This window comes from Danio rerio, chromosome 13 (genome assembly GCF_049306965.1).
Source record: "Danio rerio strain Tuebingen ecotype United States chromosome 13, GRCz12tu, whole genome shotgun sequence".
Classification (NCBI taxonomy): domain Eukaryota; kingdom Metazoa; phylum Chordata; class Actinopteri; order Cypriniformes; family Danionidae; genus Danio; species Danio rerio.
In genome coordinates this window covers 28,084,497-28,105,739 of record NC_133188.1, presented here as the reverse complement: position 1 = coordinate 28,105,739, position 21,243 = coordinate 28,084,497, and the positions used below count along the sequence as shown (strand labels likewise).

At 39.4% G+C, this 21,243-nt stretch overlaps 1 protein-coding gene across 16 annotated transcripts in view; it reads left to right on the top strand.

Annotated features, from left to right (window-relative positions):
- Window positions 1-19,702, top strand: part of kat6b (K(lysine) acetyltransferase 6B) — a 40,357-nt gene extending 20,655 nt beyond the window's left edge. For 4 of the 16 annotated variants that reach the window (XM_073920905.1, XM_073920906.1, XM_073920907.1 and 1 more), the window contains exons 3-17: window positions 925-1,033; window positions 3,964-4,079; window positions 4,273-4,354; window positions 6,681-6,813; window positions 7,337-7,389; window positions 8,892-9,013; window positions 10,763-10,863; window positions 11,029-11,170; window positions 11,474-11,635; window positions 11,869-11,962; window positions 12,950-13,181; window positions 13,393-13,549; window positions 14,487-14,759; window positions 15,448-15,724; window positions 15,824-19,702. In XM_073920905.1, the coding sequence (XP_073777006.1) occupies window positions 925-1,033; window positions 3,964-4,079; window positions 4,273-4,354; window positions 6,681-6,813; window positions 7,337-7,389; window positions 8,892-9,013; window positions 10,763-10,863; window positions 11,029-11,170; window positions 11,474-11,635; window positions 11,869-11,962; window positions 12,950-13,181; window positions 13,393-13,549; window positions 14,487-14,759; window positions 15,448-15,724; window positions 15,824-18,435 (4,665 nt within the window). In that variant the 3' untranslated portion in view covers window positions 18,436-19,702. Of the gene's footprint in view, window positions 1-924; window positions 1,034-3,963; window positions 4,080-4,272; window positions 4,355-6,680; window positions 6,814-7,336; window positions 8,236-8,891; window positions 9,014-10,762; window positions 10,864-11,028; window positions 11,171-11,473; window positions 11,636-11,868; window positions 11,963-12,949; window positions 13,182-13,392; window positions 13,550-14,483; window positions 14,760-15,447; window positions 15,725-15,823 lie in introns of all 16 variants that reach the window. The other 12 variants (XM_009307396.4, XM_073920903.1, XM_073920902.1 and 9 more) reach the window with 3 other exon arrangements.
- The last annotated feature ends 1,541 nt before the right edge of the window (window positions 19,703-21,243 follow it).

The window sequence follows — 21,243 nt, the reverse complement described above, 5'->3', positions numbered from 1 at the left end:
GGATCAGTAGCCACCTGTCGGTTAAATATCACCATTCTGACCCTTTTGCCTGTATTTTTATCAATCCTTTTGTCTACCAATACTTCAGAGAGGCTATTATTGCTCTTACTAGTAGCTTTACTTGCTGTTTGATACTGAAGTACTGGTATGTCTGTCTGACATCCCTATAATGTAATATGATGTGCATTTTCATTTGGCAGAATGACTAGTGTTTGATTTGACTTGTGTTGGTACCCTGCCTCTGCCAGGAGCTGCTTTATATCTGGCACGTGTATCTGTCCTCTATAATCACATGCTTAATAACTAGCCGACTCCCCGGGTTTGTAACCACCTGTCTAGTTTGACACCCGATATTCAAACAAAGCTAATCGCAACACATGCCAAATCTTTTATCTTCCAATCTGTACTCATTTACTGTGCCACTCATGTGTCTTGTGTATAATAATAATCGCACTGTTACAAATCTTTGTGTATGTGTGTGTTATGTAAAATAGGCACTGCACTCATTAAGCTGTTAACATGGTGTGCAGAGGGTTTAGATTCATATCTTGTCAGACATGTAAACTTTTTATTTGTTTGTTTTGATGTGTGAGGAATTAAAGGGACAGTTCACCTAAAATAAAATGCTTTATCACTATTTACTCACACTTGCTGGTTTCAAATATAAATGATTTTTTTCTGTTGAACACACAATTTTTTTTAAATGTTTTGAAACGCTGCAGATAATGGAAGACTGAATTCTGGTTTCTAACTTTTTTTAAAATGTCTTAAATTGTGTTCAAACAAGATAGAGAAATTTAAACAAGTATAGAATGAGTAAATGATGATAGAATTTTCTTTTTTGGATAATTGGATTAACCCTAAGAGCTGAAATTAAATAAGTCTTCAACAATTAAAATCATGCTGTTTTTCCCTTCTCTCTAGCCACGTGCTGACCCCATACCCATATGCAGCTTCTGTTTGGGCACAAAGGAGTCGAATCGAGACAAGAGGCCAGAGGAGCTGCTGTCTTGTGCAGACTGTGGAAGCAGCGGTAAGACCTGTGTTTGAACTCTCAGCCTCAAATGTGCCTATATATGGACAGTTCATCATTTGAAAGCATGTGCAGAACGGCCAAAAGAAAGTAAGCTTTTATCTAGGAAACTGCTGGTTGCAGATTGACTGACCATTTAGCTGAATATCTGCTCACAGTTGTGGAAGTGATACAGTAATTAGAGAAGTGGAATCATGACATTGTTGCCTTGTTCTAGGAATTTAGTAATGTTTACAAGCAACTTGTATTTGTATGTGAAATGTCCACCAAACTTTTGCTAGATTTGATATCTATATATTGTAATTTAAAATAACAAAAAGTCTTTAAAAAGAATTCTGTTTTTATTGCTTGGATACATGGATCATGGTAAAGATTAAGCAGAGATGGATTCATTCAGCAGTACTGTATTTTAACCATCAGCATTGCCAGATGATGCCACAGAATCATGTGATTCAAAAAGATAGTGAGTGACAGTGATGTAGCTATAATTTACAGCTTGAACTCAAAAATGACCAGCCTGTCAGATAAAGACGAGCTGAATCAGAGATTTTTAAAAAATTAAGCGTTCTGATTCTGAAGATAGTTTGCAGTTTTATCAGCAGAAGCCAGCTTTAACACTCACAATAAGTTTGTAGGCCACTCTGCTTATAATCTCAAAAATATCAATTATACTCTTACATACTCTTACATATCAATTATACTCTTACATAACGTCTTTAACTGCATCATACATATAGGTGTTTTAACCTGATTGGTTAAAACAAAGACTTAAGAAATTTCCACGTGGGTGCATGCGTACAATTCTGAACTATATCTCAATATCTCAATTAACTTTAATAAACTTTAATTAACTTTAAAAGATTTTTCACTTAAAATGGCAAATATCACTTTAGACAAAATTAACACATTAGCAAAGAACAATATGAACAGTTGTTTCCAATTCTTCAAGAGTCCAGATCCACTCAAGAGGTCTTCAAAACCTCTGACCTGGCTGGGTACATGAGCCTTTGGCACAAAGAAAAGCAACTGCACATATATTATTTCAGTTTTACTTTGAAGTGGGATGACAATAAGGTCATCATATAATCTAGGCTCTTAAACATTAAACTTGTTATAATCATAAAGACATAAGACAAGACATATGTGACTCCATCCTGGAGCGGACATCCAAGAGAAAATCCATGCAAAAATCAACAATGTTGATATTTTTCTATAATGATTCACAACTTTCCTTTCATTGTTAGTTTACTTCAGTAAAATACAAGGGCCACTTTATAAACAATAAATGTTTAAAAGGTTTTAAATCCGAGCCCTAAATTTTAAAGTTGTGGCATAAAATGTTGCATGCATTGACAGATTTCTTCAGTGTTTTTGGTTTTGTTTTCTACAAAACAAACATCTAATTATCATTAAACCAGAATATGCTTACTGGAGAAGCCAGGAATTAAAGACTTGGTACAGAATAAAGGAGTCAGTGATTTGTGTTTAAGATGTATTTTGACCTTATTTATGGCATTTAGATTCTGTCAACACAATGACCAGTTTTACCTTTCTAGTTTTATGACTTTTTCTTGCAAAGTGCATTTACAAAACCTGTAGAAACCAGACAAAAAGAAATTCAACTTTTTTTTTAAACCAAGAGAAAGTGTATCAAACTTCTGTCAAAAAGATGCTTTTATTAAAGCTGTGAAAGAAAGATGCAGACTTAAATAGGCATTCTCTTTTAAGTATGAATTTGCAGTGGCATTTTGGTGTTTGTCACAGTAGTCTTGTACAAGATTGATATGTTTGTTGTTTGCGTACATTTCTCTGCATACAGCTCTTCTGATCAGTGCACGTGTCTCAACCACCATAAATGCTCTTTCCGGCAATATATAATCATCATCATTAGCCTTGTTTACATGAAATAATTCTAAAGCTGGTTCATTAAAAAACCGATAGCCAATAAATTCTTTGAGGGCTTATCTACGTCTCCATTATAGCATCTCTTTATTCCATGTGGTATGAATTCTATGAATAGCTCATGTGTCTTCTGTAATGGTTTATTTTTGTGTTTGTTTGCTTTAATGTACGTAGGGCTGTACGTTTAGGAAATGTGATAGAATATCTCAAGCTGTTTGGCGCTGTAGTGACTGAAATAATACAAGAAATTGCCTATTCTGCAGAAGTATAGGCTGAAGGGTTTTGCACAATCACAGATGGATTCAAGCTGAAAGGTGCGCAGTTCCTAACATGTTTTTTTCTCCCCCGCTTCAAGTTTGCTTGCTTGTTTCTTTTACTCTAATTTATTTATTTTTTCACTCCTCCAGACAGAATTGCCATGTTCCTGTTAAATTACCTGCTCTTATGTCGTAATTTGTTTTGAACAGTGATTTTGAAATGCCACAAGGAATTGTTCTCCCGGTGACATTTTTATGGCTGAGTTTGACTTAACAACGCAGAGGTGGTTTTCATTAAGTGTTCATGAAAGTATAGAAAATGTGCTCCCACTGTAAACCGCAGCTGGTTTGCAGCCCTCAGGGACAGGAGTGCATGCTTTTACATGACTATAACGGATCGACTGCCATTACGGTGTGCGCGCGTACAGTTTCTGCCTCGTTAAGATCAAATTATCTTTAATTAGCTGCTCAGAAGTGTTTGATAATACAGTGCTTTTAGACACCGATTTTGGAAAGTCTTCACGCATGGCTCTTCGCATTGTTGATGCCACGTGTAAATATTTAACCGATCCACGGTCGGGGGAATCTTTCATTTGTTTCGTTTTGATGTTCTCTCTCCGCTTGATTAAGCCTCTGTTAACATTTATCCTGTAAGGCTTTTGTGTTTCCTGCCAAAGTTAAAGGATTAGGTAATGTCGCTCTTTTAATTGAGCATGTTTGGAGACTCTTTCTCTAAAGCCTGTTTGTTTTATTTCCCGTTTCTCCTCAAAGGCCATCCATCATGCCTGAAGTTCTCCGCTGATTTGACTGCAAATGTCAAGGCCCTGCGATGGCAGTGCATCGAATGCAAAACATGCAGTTCCTGTCAGATTCAGGGGAAGAATGCTGTAAGTTCTTTTTCAAATGCACTGATGGCCTTGGCCCAGTTCCTGCTGACATCTTTTATAGTGTCAGAGCGCGGCTTGTGTTCTGACACTTTTACTGCAGGATGTTGTTTACTTGTGTAGTGAAGATTGCATCTTATTTTTTGCGTGTCTGACATCTTTCTGTGTGTGTGTGTGTGTGTGTGTGTGGATTCAGGACGAGATGCTCTTCTGCGACTCCTGCGACAGGGGTTTCCATATGGAGTGCTGTGACCCACCGCTCTCCAGAATGCCAAAAGGTACATTAGGCCTTTGTTTGCCGCTGTGGGTTTTTCCATTCTCAAGGTGAAGCTCTTTAAATGTGCCATTACACAAAGGCTTCTGGTTACATAATAGTAAGATGATATGTACCTTGCGTCCTGCACTATTTAGTGGCTGTCTCTCTCTTTCCAGTCTCTTTCTCGTTAATGATTTCGCCCCTGGCTTGCAAATGACTGTGCTTGTCCTTTTCAGTTAATGGCAGTTTGTCTGAAATGGGCATGTAAGTGCCAAGATAAAAAGGGAGCAGCATCATAAAGTGTTTCAATAGAGCAGAACAGGTTCATTTCACTTAATTTTACAAGAGCCTTCAGTGCTGAATGTCTGTAACTGCTGGAGGGAGGTGACATTCTGCCATGAGAAATCCCATCAAATTCCTTTTGGATTTTGTTATGGGTGAAAGAAAATGCTTTAAATAAAACTTGCGCATCAGGGGTGTCAATTTAACACATTCATTTGATGCGATTCATTCTTTAAAAAAGGCAATTAATCATAGTTAGTTAGAGAAATGGCGAAACCAGAAATGCAAGAATGTTTCCTTTGTGAACGTCTTATTTTTAAATTAAGTTTATCCATCCATTTACAAGAGAGTGTGATGGACCAATAAACTTGGTCATGTTTTTTCAGTAATAAGAAAATAAACCAACAATACAGTGCTCAGCATAATTGAGTACACCCATGATTATTTTTATCCATTTCTCAGGGAATATAGGAAATGTATTTTGGTGTATTTAAACAAACCAGATTTAATAAACAGATATATTTATTCAAATAATAGTTTAGCCAACAAACATATTTAGAAATAGAAAGATAATGCAATTAAATAAATAAAAAATATTGCAAAAAAAGTTACAACCTAAAAAATTTCAACTAAATTTAGCTTTTTTTGGCCTCTTGATTTTTCCTCTTTTTAAAATTTGTATTTAAATATTTCTATAACATAAATTTGGGGTATATTCGTTTTTTGGATCGTTATCGTAAGTTGTTTTGTTAGATAAGCTCCAGATTTGGCTTCATTACTAAATAATCTAATCTATATCCACAAATATAATATTGCATATGAGCAATTCAGCGTAATGGAAGTGACATTTGCAGTAAAAACTCAATACATAAAGTATATGTTAACATTATATTGAAACTTCTGTTTTTATTTTCCAAAACAACTAACCACAGAGTTAAAGGATCTGGAAAAATATCAATCTAGCCAATTTTTATACTTTAAATGAGGAAAAACAAACAAGTGTTATGGATGTGATTCAGAGTTTACGGTATACAACATACTTTGTAAAAATTAGCATAAAGAAATAATGCTAATCAAAAGGATAAGAGTTTGCTCACTATAGAACAAAAATGACTGGTTTTGTTTTATTTTACATTTTCGTAATCATGAGGAAAAAAGCTTTATGGAAGTGACGGATGTGAAATTGCAACTTGTGTGACTTTGGTAAATCAAATATAATTGTTTCAGAATATTGACTGCGACATTGAGTATTTTTACAGTCCTGTAAAATACAAGTCTACACAAACTTAGAAAGGTTTTAGCTATTTTAGTAAAAACATAATTTTTGTTACGACAAGGTTGACATTTGCTCATAGCTTCCTATTACAAATATGAATTTAAAAGATGGATTTGTGAGGGGTGTACTTGTATATGCTGAGCACTGTACTGTATATTGTCAGACTCTTTTTGTAAAAAAATCATCATCAACATTTTTTTTTCTTTTATCTAATTATAGAAAGCAGTAATAATGCCTGGCCAGTATCGTTTTCTATGTGTAATATATTTTTGCCATTTTTCTTTTGGTCGTTTCTATGAGCTTGCTGTCTCTAATCAGTACTGCTTAATTCCACACAAGATATCTTGAGAGCTTCAGTTCCATACTAAACATAATCGGTCATGCATAATTTAATTTCTAACTAAATTAGTTATGCGAAAATGTAACGAGGTCATAATATGCCAAGGTCTAATCATTCAATTTGTTCGTATGTTATCATCCTCTCTAAAGAGGATGGGAAGGCTGGAGTCATGTCAGAACAGAGAACCCCACACGACTTCAAAGCCATTTATTTAGCATTTCCTTGTTGGTCTGTTACCTGCAGAAAGCTTGTTTTTCTTTGCTCTATTTCATTTCTTCTAAAGACAGTGGAAATAAAGGGAAAGGCACAGCAGGTCATCACTGCTCAGTACTACAAAGACATATCTGAAAAGTGTCACAGCTGCAGACATGATGAACCATCCTTGAAATGCTTCTCTCTCTTTTTGTCTCTCCCTCTCTCTCCCTCTTTTTTCCCCTGGACCTCCCCCAGGAATGTGGATCTGCCAAGTATGCAGGCCAAAGGAGCAGGAGGGAAAACGGTTGCTACACAAGACAGCGGCCCAGATCAAAAGGCGATATGCAAAGCCAGGAAGGCCAAGAAAAAATCTAGCACATCCAACAATGTACGATAACTTATTTCATCTGTCTTGTTCATTATGCTTGAGGCTTAAGGTTACAGGTCTCACATCAGTATGTTGCCTAAACTGTAAATGCTTTTTTTCCTCTTTTTTTTTCTTTTTTTTTGATGGCCTACTCTGATTTTTGTCCTTCACAACTTTGCCTTGAGAGTATATGTAGGTTTTCATACCCTCTCATCCACAAGGTTTAAAATTAGCATGACTGCTACAATGTACTTTTAGCCTGGGGCATTCTTTGCAAGTCTATTTATAACATATGGCTGCGAAGTAAAGCTCAGTCAGAACACTGTCAGTCGGGCTGGGTGAGTCTGGGTCAGTAAGCTTTTAAATGTGCAAGACCTGAGGGTTTACATCTCTCCTAAAGGCTTGATGAGCACTGATAGACACGGTGGAACGTGTTGTTTAAGCTGTGAAATCAGGCTCTTGAACCAAGGCTTAGTCACAGTTAGGATATGCACAGAGATTTTCATTCACTTGTGGCTCATGTTTTTAACATCTGCTTTTACAGGTCTGACAGTGGTGGTCCAGGATCCGTTGAGCTGTCTGAAAAAGCACGGCATGGTAGGGGTTCCATAAGCACTTTCTGTACCCCACCCTCATCAAGCACCTTTATACCCACCACAGACGGCAGGAGTCTCACTGACCCCCTCACATCCACACCCACCCTCACTACGTTGCCCCCAATCAACAAGAAAACCAAAGGTCTCATTGACGGGCTTTCCAAATTTTTCACGCCATCGCCCTTGGGTCGCCGGTTGCGCGGTGAAGCGTCGGGCTCCTCGAATCAGCACAGGCCAAGGAAACGGGGCTATCGGAAACACCATGCCAGCATGATGACACCAGGTGTGAGGTTAAACGCCCCGTCTAGCGTTCTCCTTACCCCGTCCCCTTCGCAAGGACACAGCCCCATCTCGCTGAACCCCACCCAATCATCCTCGCCCTCCTCCGCCCACTCGCCCCACAGCTCCTCCTCCCAATCTAGTGGCCCGTCCCTTAGTAGCCTCCCAGGCAACAGCCAGCTAAAGGGACTCTTTGATGGACTGTCTCACATCTTTACCACTCAGGGACAGTCCCGACAAAAGGGACTCCCCAGCTACGCACCACCCAAGCGAGTGCGCCGCACACAGGACATGTCCACCTCACCCAAAATGTCCCTGCAGCTTCAAGGAAAGAAGCCTGTCAAGGGTTTCTGTAGTAAATTAGCATCTCTGGCCAGTTCAGCCTCAGGATGGCCGCCCAAGCGGGGCCGCCCGTTTAAGTCGGCGCTCCATTTCAAACGAACTCCCATCTTGAGAAAGCACAAGCTGCTAGGCAGGTTTAGGTTTAAGGCCTCCCCGCAGAGGGAGAACATCACACCAGGGAAGGGCAGATTGGCAGACGGACGAGTTAAACCAGACCCAAACCATGGTAAGCACAGGCGCCTGAACCTCCAAACGGCCGACTAGCTTTTTCCATCTTAAACCGTTTTACTCATCTTCCTCATTTTTAGAAGCAAAATAACATGGATTTTTGTTTTCCAACTAATACTGCATCTCAGCATTTTTGTTTTTAACCTTTTTCTTCAGTATTTTTTATTAATTCTGATGCCACTAAAGCCTTAGGTTTCTGCTCTCTGCTCACGTCCTCATGCTGCTCACACCTGCCTCTCAAACCCAAGTTATTAATGCTTTTTCCCTTTAGTAACAAGCACTTTAATGTAAAGTGTTTGCATTTCAAATGACCCTTGCTCCTGGTTTGGTTCCCTCTCAACCTCTGCACAAATAGAGTATTTGTTTAGAGGTCACTGTTGCCTAGAAACAAACTGTGATGTGTGGTTAGAGGTTTGAGGTTAGTGTGTTGGCCAGCAATGTTGATATGAGCCTTTCCTATCAGCTGTCCTTTCCATGACTCTAGTGATTTGCATGCTAGCAGTTTGACAGATTTTTTTGAATGCTGTGTTAAGGCTAAGGTTAGTGCTTGTTTATATTAACTTTGGGTTTTATTGTGTCAGCATCCTTTCAGTTCGTTTGTACTGTATGGTGTGAACATCGACTTCTAAAAGTCTCTTCTTTGACCTCTCCCAGCCTTTAACGTCGAGAGATGTTTGAGAAGAGAGCCGCAGGAAGGAAGGATGACTCTAGTCAATGACCACGTGGCTGAAGAGGATCTGAAATTGTTCAGACACGTCAAGGAGCTCACAGCTAAGGTGAGGAGAGTCAGTGTGGTAAGAGCCATAATCGCTGTTTCTCACATTTTTAGGTGACCACACTAGAAACCACATAGGAATGATGAAATCGCTCCGAAACGCTTTAGTAACCGCATAGGATTGCCTTGGCAGAACGGCTGGTCTTAGCTGGTAGAGCTGGATGATTAATCAACATGGTGATTTCAGCATCTCAGAGCAGCTCTTTGCATCTGCATTGAGTTTAGATCACTTATGATCCATCTTGTATTGCAGTGTTCCAGCCACATTAACAAACCTGTAATGAAAATTGCTTATAAATTGGCTACCCTCAACATAAAAAGCTACAAGAGTGCACTGCAGTTTTTTGACATTTGGAAATAAAGACTGTTAAATGAAATTAAGAATGATATTACTAGGCCTGCCACAATAATCAATATATCAACTTATCACACAAAACATGGACTTGACCTAAATCATTTTTGGTGATGCAATATACTGTATATCGTTCATACATAAAAAAAACTATTCTAGCAACATTTAGGCTGATTGGGCAACCCTTCTGTCTCTGTCAGTGTCAGTAAAACAATAGTTTGTAATGTAAAAAAAACACTGAAGTATTCAGGGGTGCCTGCCGGATTTTATACCAAGGTTTGCACATATCCAGCACTGTCTGCCCCCTTCCAATGCCTGTTATTTCAGTATTTATACATTAAATAACGAATGCATCAAGTGAAATAAAAACGAATATTGTTTTAGAATTTAGCAAAATTCTGCTCTTTTTATCTTTGTATTTTTATCATTTTATTTTTGTTATTTTAAAGATTTAATTGTCTTCATAATTAAAGCTATAGACAAATTCCTGCTTGACATTTAAGAAAATATTTAGCGTAGCTACCCAGTATAAAGATCACAGAGAACAAAAAAAAAAAAACAACACAGAAACATGTTACATGGCCCCATAAATGTCCAACTTATATTTAATGAATCGTAAAAAAATTTGTGAAAATTACTCATTTTATTTTCATAAAACATTTTATCATTATTTATTTATTTATTTTTGAGTAAAAACAATACCGACACTTAAGAATCCGTATTTATTTTATTTATTCATTAATTTGATTTGTTTATTGGTGCATAGCCTATATAGGCTATAATTTAACTCTTACAACAGTACCTTGGACAGCTACAGTGCCACTAAAGCTTTCAAACAAAAGTCAAAAAAGGAAAGAAAGATTTGACTTTCTCTGGTGACGGCCGACATCACAACACACCGTAACCGTCCTTCAGGGATTAAATTACAAAACAAGCCGTCTGGCTTGACTTATTTCCTCGTTGTTCAAAGATTTAATTTTTAAATTGTTAAAATGCCTATAATTAAATTAAATATTCTTAAGAACAAAAATAAGATGTGTTCTTTGAAAGAGTGTACTTGCAATATGATGATATTATATTGTCATTCTGCCATTATAAAATGAGTGGTATAAAATGGTCTTAAAATGACAATAATATTGTTTATTGCAATACATTTTTATACAATATATTGTACAACAAAAATAGATATCGAGACTGGCCTAGATATTACTCCATTTGAATATACATTGACATATTGCAATTGTAATTTTTCTTATTTTGCTTTTGCTTAATTATTAAAGGTTTTTTTGAACAAGTGATTTAGTTAATGTTGTGCATTGTGGCTGTAATATAAAAAGCTAATTAATTTTTTAAATGCTTAATATAAATTCAAAGATCTCTGTTTCTCACTTTTCACAGAAAAATGGCGGTGATCAAGGACAATCCCCTCCTTTAATTGAGTTCGGGAAGTATGAAATACAAACTTGGTATTCCTCACCATACCCTCCTGAATACTTAAGGCAAGTCAAGGAAATTAATTCAGAAACATTTTTACAGCAGTTTTTGAAATGTTTGCCAAACACAGCCTTAAGCAAATGTAAACTAGCATGTGATTTAGAGTTTCTCTCTAGTCTTGTAACTCATGCTACATTCTTCATTTTGTAATTAATTGCTCACCTTCTCAGATTACCGAAGCTTTATCTCTGCGAGTTCTGCTTAAAGTACATGAAAAGCCAAGACATTCTGCAGAGGCATTCAAAGAAATGTGGGTGGTTTCACCCGCCAGCTAATGAGATCTACAGGAAGGATAACCTCTCAGTGTTTGAGGTCAGTGCTGGCTCTTATATCTTCATGCACAACTTCATCCGCATCCTAATTTTATCTTATCTGCATAATTAAAACAAGAGGTGGCTATGGCCTGAGATTAAAGGCTATGAAGTGACACGTTTGGTGAAAGATGCTTCTCAGTCACAAGGATGAAAGCTGTACTGTCAGTTAGTTATCAATTAATCATGTCAGATTAAGACAGAAAATAATTTTAATCTTGTTTGCTTTGTAAGCAAAAAATATATTTGAATTCCAGCTTGTCTGATTAGGAATCTGATCCCAATGTTGGTCCTTTTTGTTCAGGTTGATGGAAATATCAGCAAAATCTTTTGCCAAAACCTTTGTTTGCTTGCGAAGCTCTTCCTGGACCACAAGACGCTGTATTATGATGTGGAGCCTTTTCTCTTCTACGTTCTAACACAGAATGACGAGAAGGGTTGTCATCTCGTTGGATACTTTTCGAAGGTAATTCAACCTTTACATATTATGATAGTGGAGCCAGAGTAACAATGGGTTACCTAGAGTGGGTTGCTAAAAAAAGAATTGTATTGTACAGTGCTTGTTTTTGCATCTGAACATTTCTTATGTTTGAAGGGTTTTGTGTGGTTGGTTCAGTTCAGGACAACGGCAGGTGCAGTGAATTGCATGCGTTGGCAGTGCGCTGACACACTCTATCTTTCTCTTTTTCTCTCCCACAGGAAAAGCTTTGCCAGCAGAAGTACAATGTCTCCTGCATAATGATCATGCCTCAGTTCCAAAGGCAAGGATTTGGGAGGTTCCTCATTGATTTCAGTAAGTTATACATTAACTGCTTTGGAAGTCTTATGAGATATGAGTGTAAGATTGTTTGCACCACGAACAAATGCCATTGTGGTTGGCATGGAGGGGAAAAGTTTTTTTTTTTTTTTTCCCGACTAGACAGTCTTGATAAAAGGAAAAGAATTATGTATTATACTGATTTATCAAAAGCATTTGCATGTGTTGATATAAAGTGAATATAGCGCATGATATAAATCAAGAGCATTTGCATATGTTGTGTTAATGCAAAATACTTGAATGCTCGCAGTATAATAGATCATCTGGTCACAAAATCAGCTCAACCTTTAAGCTTTTTATTTATTGATATTTAATAATAATTTATTGTTTGTTTGTGCAGCTGATGGTTGTCTTCATATGAAACTATTTTGGGCATTCTTTTAATCTGGACCATTTCTTTTCATTTTGTTACAACGTGCCCCTCTCATATACACTTTAATTATAAGGCTAAATCATTGATCAACTCCTTAGTAATTAGTGTTGGGATAGAGAGACATTATTATTAAATCATTTGTTTTGAGAAAATGTAGCGCCATAGCACAACCAGTATAATTCTTGGGGGAGCTTAATGTTATTATAAGTGTTAAAACCAGGCTTTGCGCTCCAAATACTCTTTTGTGATTTCTTTTTATCTTATATTTTTTTCAGTTTTATCTGTTAGCAAAATGTTATACTTTAATAATGATATCTTTAATGTAAGCATTGACGCACTTAAGCTGTCAGAATCATTCCATTCCTTACAAGTCACTGTTAGGCTTTAAAAAATCTTGAATTTGTTCATATGTCAAATATTATTCAAATATTTTTCCTCCTAGACCTTGTGAAAACATTGTCACGTCTTCATAAATTGTGATTGAGTTGCTTCATGCTTTGTCATAGTGACAGTCAAACCCCATCTGTCAACAATGCTCATAAACAACATTGTCTCATCTCCTCTCGTTGTCTCTCTTCCTGTCTTTCCAGGTTACTTACTTTCCAGGCTAGAAGGCCAGGCTGGCTCCCCAGAGAAGCCTCTATCTGATCTGGGTCGTCTGTCCTACTTGGCTTATTGGAAAAGTGTCATACTGGAGTACCTGCACAACCACCCAGATAAGAGTGTCAGCATCAGGGGAATGAGCCGAGCCACGGGCATGTGTCCACATGACATCGCTACCACACTTCAGCAGCTCAACATGATTGATTTCCAGGATGGCAGGTGGGTTTGACTGTGGTGGTATCTGTCAATCTGACAATTTACTCACATACTCTCAGTGCACTGTATCATGTCTAAAGATATTTCTAGATTTCAGGGGGGAGGAAAAGCTCACTTAGGGTCATATTCGTATGGGCATTAATAATGAATTATGGTTTCTCAGATTTGATGCAGAAAATGTATTTTAAGTATGTTTCCTAATATTCTCATCTAGGTTCGTAATCATCCAAAGACATCAGCTAATTGAGGAGCACATGGATAGGCTGAGAGTAAAGCCACGGCTACATGAGGTCGATCCTGACTGTCTGAGCTGGACTCCAGCTTTAGTCTGCAGGAGCCCACCAGTGGACCTGAAAAGTGCTTTGGCACTGGTAGGTTAAAGTTTCTCTTCTTCATTTGATTGGGAACTAAAGATACCAGATTATTCCTTTTTTAAAAGGTAGTGAACTGATGATTTCTTGGTCATATTTTAGGTTATAAATGTATTATGGAGCCAGTACAAATAAAGACCACCCTACAATATTTGCCTATTTCTTATCTATCAGACCAACTCCAACCATGTTTATCTAAACATACAGTAAACATCTAGTTTGTTCACATATGCAAAGGCTTGATCAGTAATCTTATGCGTGACTTGAAGGCCAGTTTGACAATTATAGCTGACTCATATTAAATTACAATGTTCTACCTGCATTGTTACATTTACTGCAGGCTCAGTTGTAGCAGATTTTTACTGTTCCCTTTTGCCCTCCAACACAAAATAATCCTTTAATGCTGCACAATGCTAAAATCAAATATACTGTAATGGGTAAGACGATCAAAGACTATTCTGCTGACCGAGTCTAAGATCAGAGCTTGTGCTTTTAATTGAATCCTATTCAATAGACAGATCATGGAGATCACAATGTGCTCGGGTCGCTCATTCCTTCCTCGACTCTGCATTGTTAGCTTCAAGATGACGCTTGCATGAAAAGTGAGCTAAATTTATCCCATCATTTGCCTTTCAAGAGTTCAGGGTGAGTTCACAGAGATAGCTGAAAGCACTTCCAACTGTAACCCAGCTTCCTGAATGACCTAAATCAAAGCCCTGTATTATTAATGCCTCTGAATGTCCCATGAAATGTAATCTTCCACAGCCGCTTAAAAATAAATGTTGCTGAGATCAACGGCTAATCAAGAGACAATCTCTGCACTGCAGGGGTGCTATGAAGGGAAAAGTGGATAACTGAGATATTATTTGTCTGCTTTGCTTCAGACTATTTAAAACAACTTAGACAAGCCCATGTTTGTGTTTGTTTGAAATAGCAGGCAAGGGACCATCGTGCAGACTATACTGCTTCAACCAGGAATTTGGCTATGGGGATGGGCTACATTGGCACAAGACCTCCGCTAACCAAGTGCAAGAACTTCAGAAGAAGATACTCAGACCCATTGTTTGGAAACAGCACTGGGAAAGACTTCGAAGTGAGTGAAGAAAGCAGCAGTGATGATGATGATGACAACAACGACGATGATGATGACGATGAGGATGGAGAAGACAGCGCAGTTCAGTCCCAGTCTGGGCAGGGGCTTAAGCGAAGGGTAAAGAATTGCTGATTTTGTCCATTCCCTTATTCAGTTCTTTTAGTATTACTGTTGGTCAAATTTATATCCTTAAGCATTTGGGAAGCGTATTTCACTCGATGGAAACAATATTCCAAACTCTCCATCAGTCTGAAAATTCCATCAATCCTTAAGTCCATAATTAAGTAATATTGCTTTCATGATTTGTGTGGGAAATCTTACGTTTGTATCACCAAGTAATGCTGCAGGTTATTTGCATTGGGGTACTGCAATCCCAGAATGCCTGGGGGAGAGCATGTTGTGAGCAACTTGCGGTCAGCTTGATTCTGCACACTCTCATTTGGGGTTTTGGGCAGGCTAAGCTTTCCAAATGAATGGCCTGTGGTGCAGGCACTGTGGTCTAAATGATGGGCTTTTGCATTTAGATCATGAAGCAACCCATTCACAATGCAGCCACATTTCCCTATGTTTAGCATCACCCTTGACCGTATCTGTCTCCTCCAAACCCCTGCTTTTTGGATTAAAGGGAACCGGGGACAATTCAACAAAAAAGTGGCCAGCTCTTGCTATGACAGTTGTTAGGTCTAACAGTCTTTGACATCTTTCTGTGACTATTGCATTCTCAAGTACAAGTTATTCTCAAGCATACAAAATTCACTTCTCTGCTTAGCGAATATAAATAATTTTTATTTATTTATTTTTTTAGCGGGCACCAACTATGCGACGGAAGAGAGGAAGGAGAAGAACAAGAATTAACAGCAGTGTCACGACTGAAACCATCTTGGAAAGAACAGAGGTGCTAGATGAGCCATTTGAAAACTCTGACGTAGAAAGCCCTCTTCCAGAACATAGCAGGAGGTGCTGTAGTGAGGATGAGGAAGAGGAGAAGAGCCAGAGATCAGCTGTGTGTCGGCCTGGAAGACCAAGGACAAATGAAGAAGACAATCATTCAAATCAATCAAAAGAAGAAGAGAATGTTGAAGGTAAAGCTATAAGTTTTAACATTTGCTGCTGTTTTTTGTTTCGTACTTGAAAGATAAATATACGTTTAACCTTTGTTTGTTTGTTTTTTGCTGTTTTAGTGAAAAAGGACAATCCTCGACCTGCAAAACGGAAGAAAGGCTGGCCCAAAGGTGTCAAACGAGGCCCTCCTAAATGGAGACTGAAAGAGCGCAAAATGGGATTTAAGCTTAATCTCTACACACCTCCTGAGACACCAATGGTCACAGTGGAGCAGGAGCAAGATGACGAGCAGGATGCCAGTCCTGCGTCATTCTCAGGACCATGCCAGTCTTTCAGAGAGTCCAGGCCAGAGGACCCAGAGCTGGACACCTGCGTTTCAGTGCCCCCCAGTCCCGAGCCACCAAAGTCTCACAAAGTAAACGAGGATGAGTCAACAGACAAGTCTGACACTGTGGAAAATTCCCCCTCTGCCGATGATACCAATGAGACAACACCAGGTCCAATAGATGATCCCGAGCAGTCAACTCAAAATGCAGAGGAGCTTGAGGACCTTAAGCCAGAGGGGGAAACAGAAGGCAGACCTGTCAAAGGCTCTGGTGAAGGAGACGAGGAAGAGGATGAGGATGAAGAGCCTGAACCGTCTCATCTAGATGATCATGATGCAGATGATGAAGATGATAGTCATGAGCAGAGAATGGAGGATCCAGTGCCACTACCAGAAAGAGACCTTACTGAAGACACAGAGCCGAGTCCTAGTAATAACAACAATAAACAACCTGAAGAGCAGCCGAGCCCTGGAGAACCACCGTCTCACTGCTCAGAGGAGCTTGCATCAGAAAGTGCTCTTGTGAACTTGGGCATGCAGGATGGTGACACTGTGGACTCAGATCACACTCCAGACTCAGAAACAGAGGAGGAAGATAATCTTGAAAAGCCTGAAGAAAAGCAAATGGGCCCGTTGACCCCGGCAATAAAAGAGGACCATAACATTTGCCCTGAGCTTGACATGGAGACGGCTCAAGCCGTGCAGTCTCTTACTCAAGAGTCCGAGCAGGAGAGGCACTTTCAGGACTGTGCGGAGACTCAGGAAGCCTGCCACAGCCTACAGCGCTATGTTCACGTCGAGCAGAGCCCTCAGATGACTCCTGTGGATGATTGCCAACAGTCAGATCACAGCAGCCCCCTGTCTTCTGTCCACTCTCACCCGAGTCAATCTGTAAGATCAGTTAACAGTCCAGCCGTGTCTATTTTAGAAAGTGGTTACACACAAATCAGCCCCGATCAGGGCACCGTTTCAGTGCACTCACTTCATAACAACATGGAAACCAGTCCAATTATGGATGTGCCCTCAGTGTCGGACCACTCTCAGCAGGTGGTGGATAGTGGCTTCAGTGACCTGGGTAGCATTGAGAGCACCACTGAGAATTACGAGAATCCCAGCAGTTATGATTCCACACTGGGTAACAGCATTTGTGGCACAGGAGCAGGAGCGGGCGCCTCCTCCCAGAGCAGCTGTTCCTATGGCAACCTCTCCTCCGGTGGCAGCCACAGTCAGAGCAGCTGTGCTGTGTCCCAGCAGATGGCCGGTCCTGTGGTGAACAATACTGGCGCTTGCAGCATGCTCCAGCAAACCAGCATGAGCTCCCCTCAGGGATGCAGTGTGAAGTCTCCGCAAGGCTGTGTGCCCGAGAGGCAGCCTAGCCATTCACATGGACATGGGCATGGTCATGGTCATGGGCATGGGCATAGCCACAGTCACCACCACAGCCATCACCAGCACCATCCGCATCATCAACATCACCAACACCCGCAACACCAGTACCAGCAGCCCCTGTCGCACTGCTCCATGCCGGCCAGCTTTCCTCCTCCACCCATGCAGCTGCCCGATATCCCCGAATCCAACAATCCTTCCACTAACCTGGGTCTGTATGACCGAATGGGCCAGGGTGAGTATGGAACTGGACACTATGGTCATCTACATAAGCTACAGCAGCTCACCAACACCATCATGGACCACTCCTTGCCCTTCAGCCATTCTGCCTCACACTCCATCCCATCCTATGCAAACAACAACGGCTCATTGTCAACGCAGCTTGGTCCTCATAATCCCACGCTGGTGTCGCTGTCACAGCCCGGTGGAGGTCCTCAGTCGCAATCTACTGTGACCCCTCCGCCCAACATGACTCCACCACCCATGATGCTGCAGCGCAACATGGCTACACCAAACATGAACCTCGCCCCCTCGCAGAGACTTCAAACACAAATGCCCCCCAAGAATCACCATCACCACCCCGTGTCCATCCGCTCCAAATCAGCCCCTCTGCCGCCCCACCACCAGCAGCAGATGTATGGTAGGGGTCCTCAGTCCGTAGCCATGCAGGCTCCTGGCAGGACACTGGCAATGCCGACGCGGATGAACATGGGGGTGAACCTCATGCCTGCTCCGGCTTACAACGTCAACTCCATGAACGTGAACGTCAATATGGCGATGAACACCTACAGAGTGACACAGCCCATGATGAACGGGGGCTACCATGGCAATCCTACCTATATGAATCAATCTCCACAGTACTCTATGCAGATGGGCATGATGGGTACCCAGCCTTACCCGCAGCAGCCCATGCAGGCCCCTCCTCATGGCAATATGATGTACAGCCCAGCAGGTCATCATAGTTATGTGAACACTGGCATGTCCAAACAACCCCTAAACGGGCCTTATATGAGACGATAATCAACGACCTGAACCTGAAGGGTCATAATGTTGCAAAGTCAGCTAGTTGACTTGAGGTATTTAGTTTGTTCTTATGTTCATGGTTAATGTTCGCTTTTATGGATCTTTCTGAAAGAACCAGCACTTGGTAAGAATGCAAAAAACGTTTTGTTTATTGGCTAAATTTTAGCTTTTTCCCCTGTTTATGGGAAGCCTTACAGCATAAGATTTAAAAATGTAACATTTGTGTAAGCGTAAATCTCCCCAGACGGAGGTTGATTATTTTTTTGTTTTGAGTTGGAACCTGCATTATGGAACCTTTAAATGTGCCTGCATTGTATGTTTTTGGACAAAAGAGCCTTTTCAATGTACCTTTAGCAATCGCAAGGTTATATATGTAAGTCTGTACTCATGCCTTCATATTATTTAAATTATTGTAAATCGACTTTTATATTTTTTTAAATGTAAGGTTATACTTAGCATGCTATAACGTCTTTGTTAGTGACAGTGCATCAAAGTAGTACTGTACAGTGTTGTGCTTAATAGCAAGCGATTTTATATTAAATGTATGGCCTTGTTTAGGTTTCCCTCATATGGAAGGAAAAATTAAACTCTATTTTTGTTGATTCTAATACTGTAAAGATTTGAAAACATCGTCATGTTCGGCTTGGAAGGTTCTATTGCTAATTGTGTATAATTTGTTACTTTATAACAAGTTTCTTTACCTGAGGCAGCTTTCTGTTTTTATACAATTTAAAGCAATTTCTGTCATAATAGCAAAGAACAGTCAACGTCAGTATTTGTACATGTAGAATTTAAATCATGGGGGAAGGGTACAGACGCAAAACATTTCAAATGGGGCAGAGTTGCAAAATGACGATGATGATGATGATGATTATTATTATTATTATTATGAGTGTCAATTTACTCCAAAGTCGGTCTTTTATGAAATGCCTTTAAAACTTACATTTTCATTCCATCTGTAGATTTTTTTTATCTTTATAAAACATCTGATTTATATTTTACTGAAATGTAGAGCAGTAGCCTTGTTGATAGACAAAACAGATGGCATGTAAAAAGGTAAATTGTATCGGTGTCTGTTTGTATAGCTTATTTTGTAGCCTTTGTACCTGTACAGAATGGCAGTTTGACGTAAGAGGGATATCCTGACTGTACTAATTAACAGAGCAACAGTCCTGTATTTATGAGTTACCTTTTTAGTCGGTCACTTAAATGCTGTACATTTTAGCAGAAAATAAATTATGATGAGCCACTGACAGACTTAAAAGTGCCTATGGTCTTTTCATCTCATGCTCATCGTGACTTGCCTCTTTATTCAAATGATCCTGAAAGTAATCTTGTAGGTTGATAAGGGAGACAAATGATTTGGTATACAATGTATACTAAATTAAATTGTGTACAATATTACAGCAAATAACAATAGAGAAATTAACTAATAATGACTGTAAATATTACAAATTTATGCCACAATAATTACCTCCTTTGATGGTAATCCTGCAGTACAAATCTTACAGTAATTGAATATCACAGATTCAAAGTATAGTTGATTAAAACGCAATTTCTTTAAGAACTGATGTGACATTCTTTTGACCAGAATCAAGCCAAAATGTTTGTAAGTGTTGTCTTACTTCCATTGGTTTGTGTCAATTATGTAATAAGTGGATGTGACTTTCTAGGTTATTATAGTTAACGAAAATGAACAAAAAACAAAAACTAACATTTAAAAACATTATCGTTGACTGTGATAAAAATTAAAACAGTTTTTTTTTTTTTTTTTAAACAAGAACTAACCCTCCTGAAAAAAAAAACGCTTCATTTTTTATTTGGCTGATTTTAGCTGGTCGACCAGCCTGGTTTTAGAGGGGTTTTGGACATTTCCAACCTGGTCTTAGCTTGTCAGACTAGAAAATGACCAGCTAAAACTATCTTAACCAGCCTAGCCAAGCTGGGAGCCCAGCCAAAACCAGCTATGTCCAGCTTAAACCAGGCCAGTCAACCTGGTTTTAGCTGGTCATTTTCCATTTCAGCCTGGAATGGCCAAACCCCTTCTAAAAGCAGTCTGGTCGACCAGCTAATACCAGCCAACTTAGGCTGGTTTAAGCTGGATTGTTCAGCAGGGAACTGAAACTGTATTGTGTACATTCAAAACTGTATTGTGTACATTCAAAACTAACAGAAACTAACTAAAATTATAGGAAAAACCTACTTTGTTTTCATCTTTGTAAATGTATTTAATGCACAAACCTACTGTAGGTGTTTGACCAGTATACGGCACCTCAGAGTCTGCCCGAGAAATCCTGCTGTCATTCCCCAGATCAAGCTGGTCCTCCTCCAATCAGTCCTCGCTGTTGCTTCCGCGACAAAAACAACGAGTGGACATGACAGCAGCACGGTGACAGCATTAAAGATGACTCGAGCAGAGACTTATTGACATTTGTGACCAATAATGGGTTTCATTTCCATATTAGTGATTGCCAACGAATCGTTCTTTTTGATCGGATCTTCTCTAAGTGAACTGGTTAAACTAGTTCACCAAATCGAACTGAATTATTTGAAATGATTCGCGTCTTCAGTAAGCACTTGTCTACAAACTTACTAATTAACATGCCCGATACCCTCCTCTGACTCTAAATAAACCAATTCCCGACTTGTTCAGTTAAACAGTGCACTGAGATCAGAATTGAGAAGCGGTGAGCTGATAATACTGCGCATGCGTGACTCAGTGAACCGAACACAAACAGTACATAACAGCCTGCTGCTGTGACTGAACTAAACTTGAACAATAGCAGCGTGGGTAAACCAAGGCCT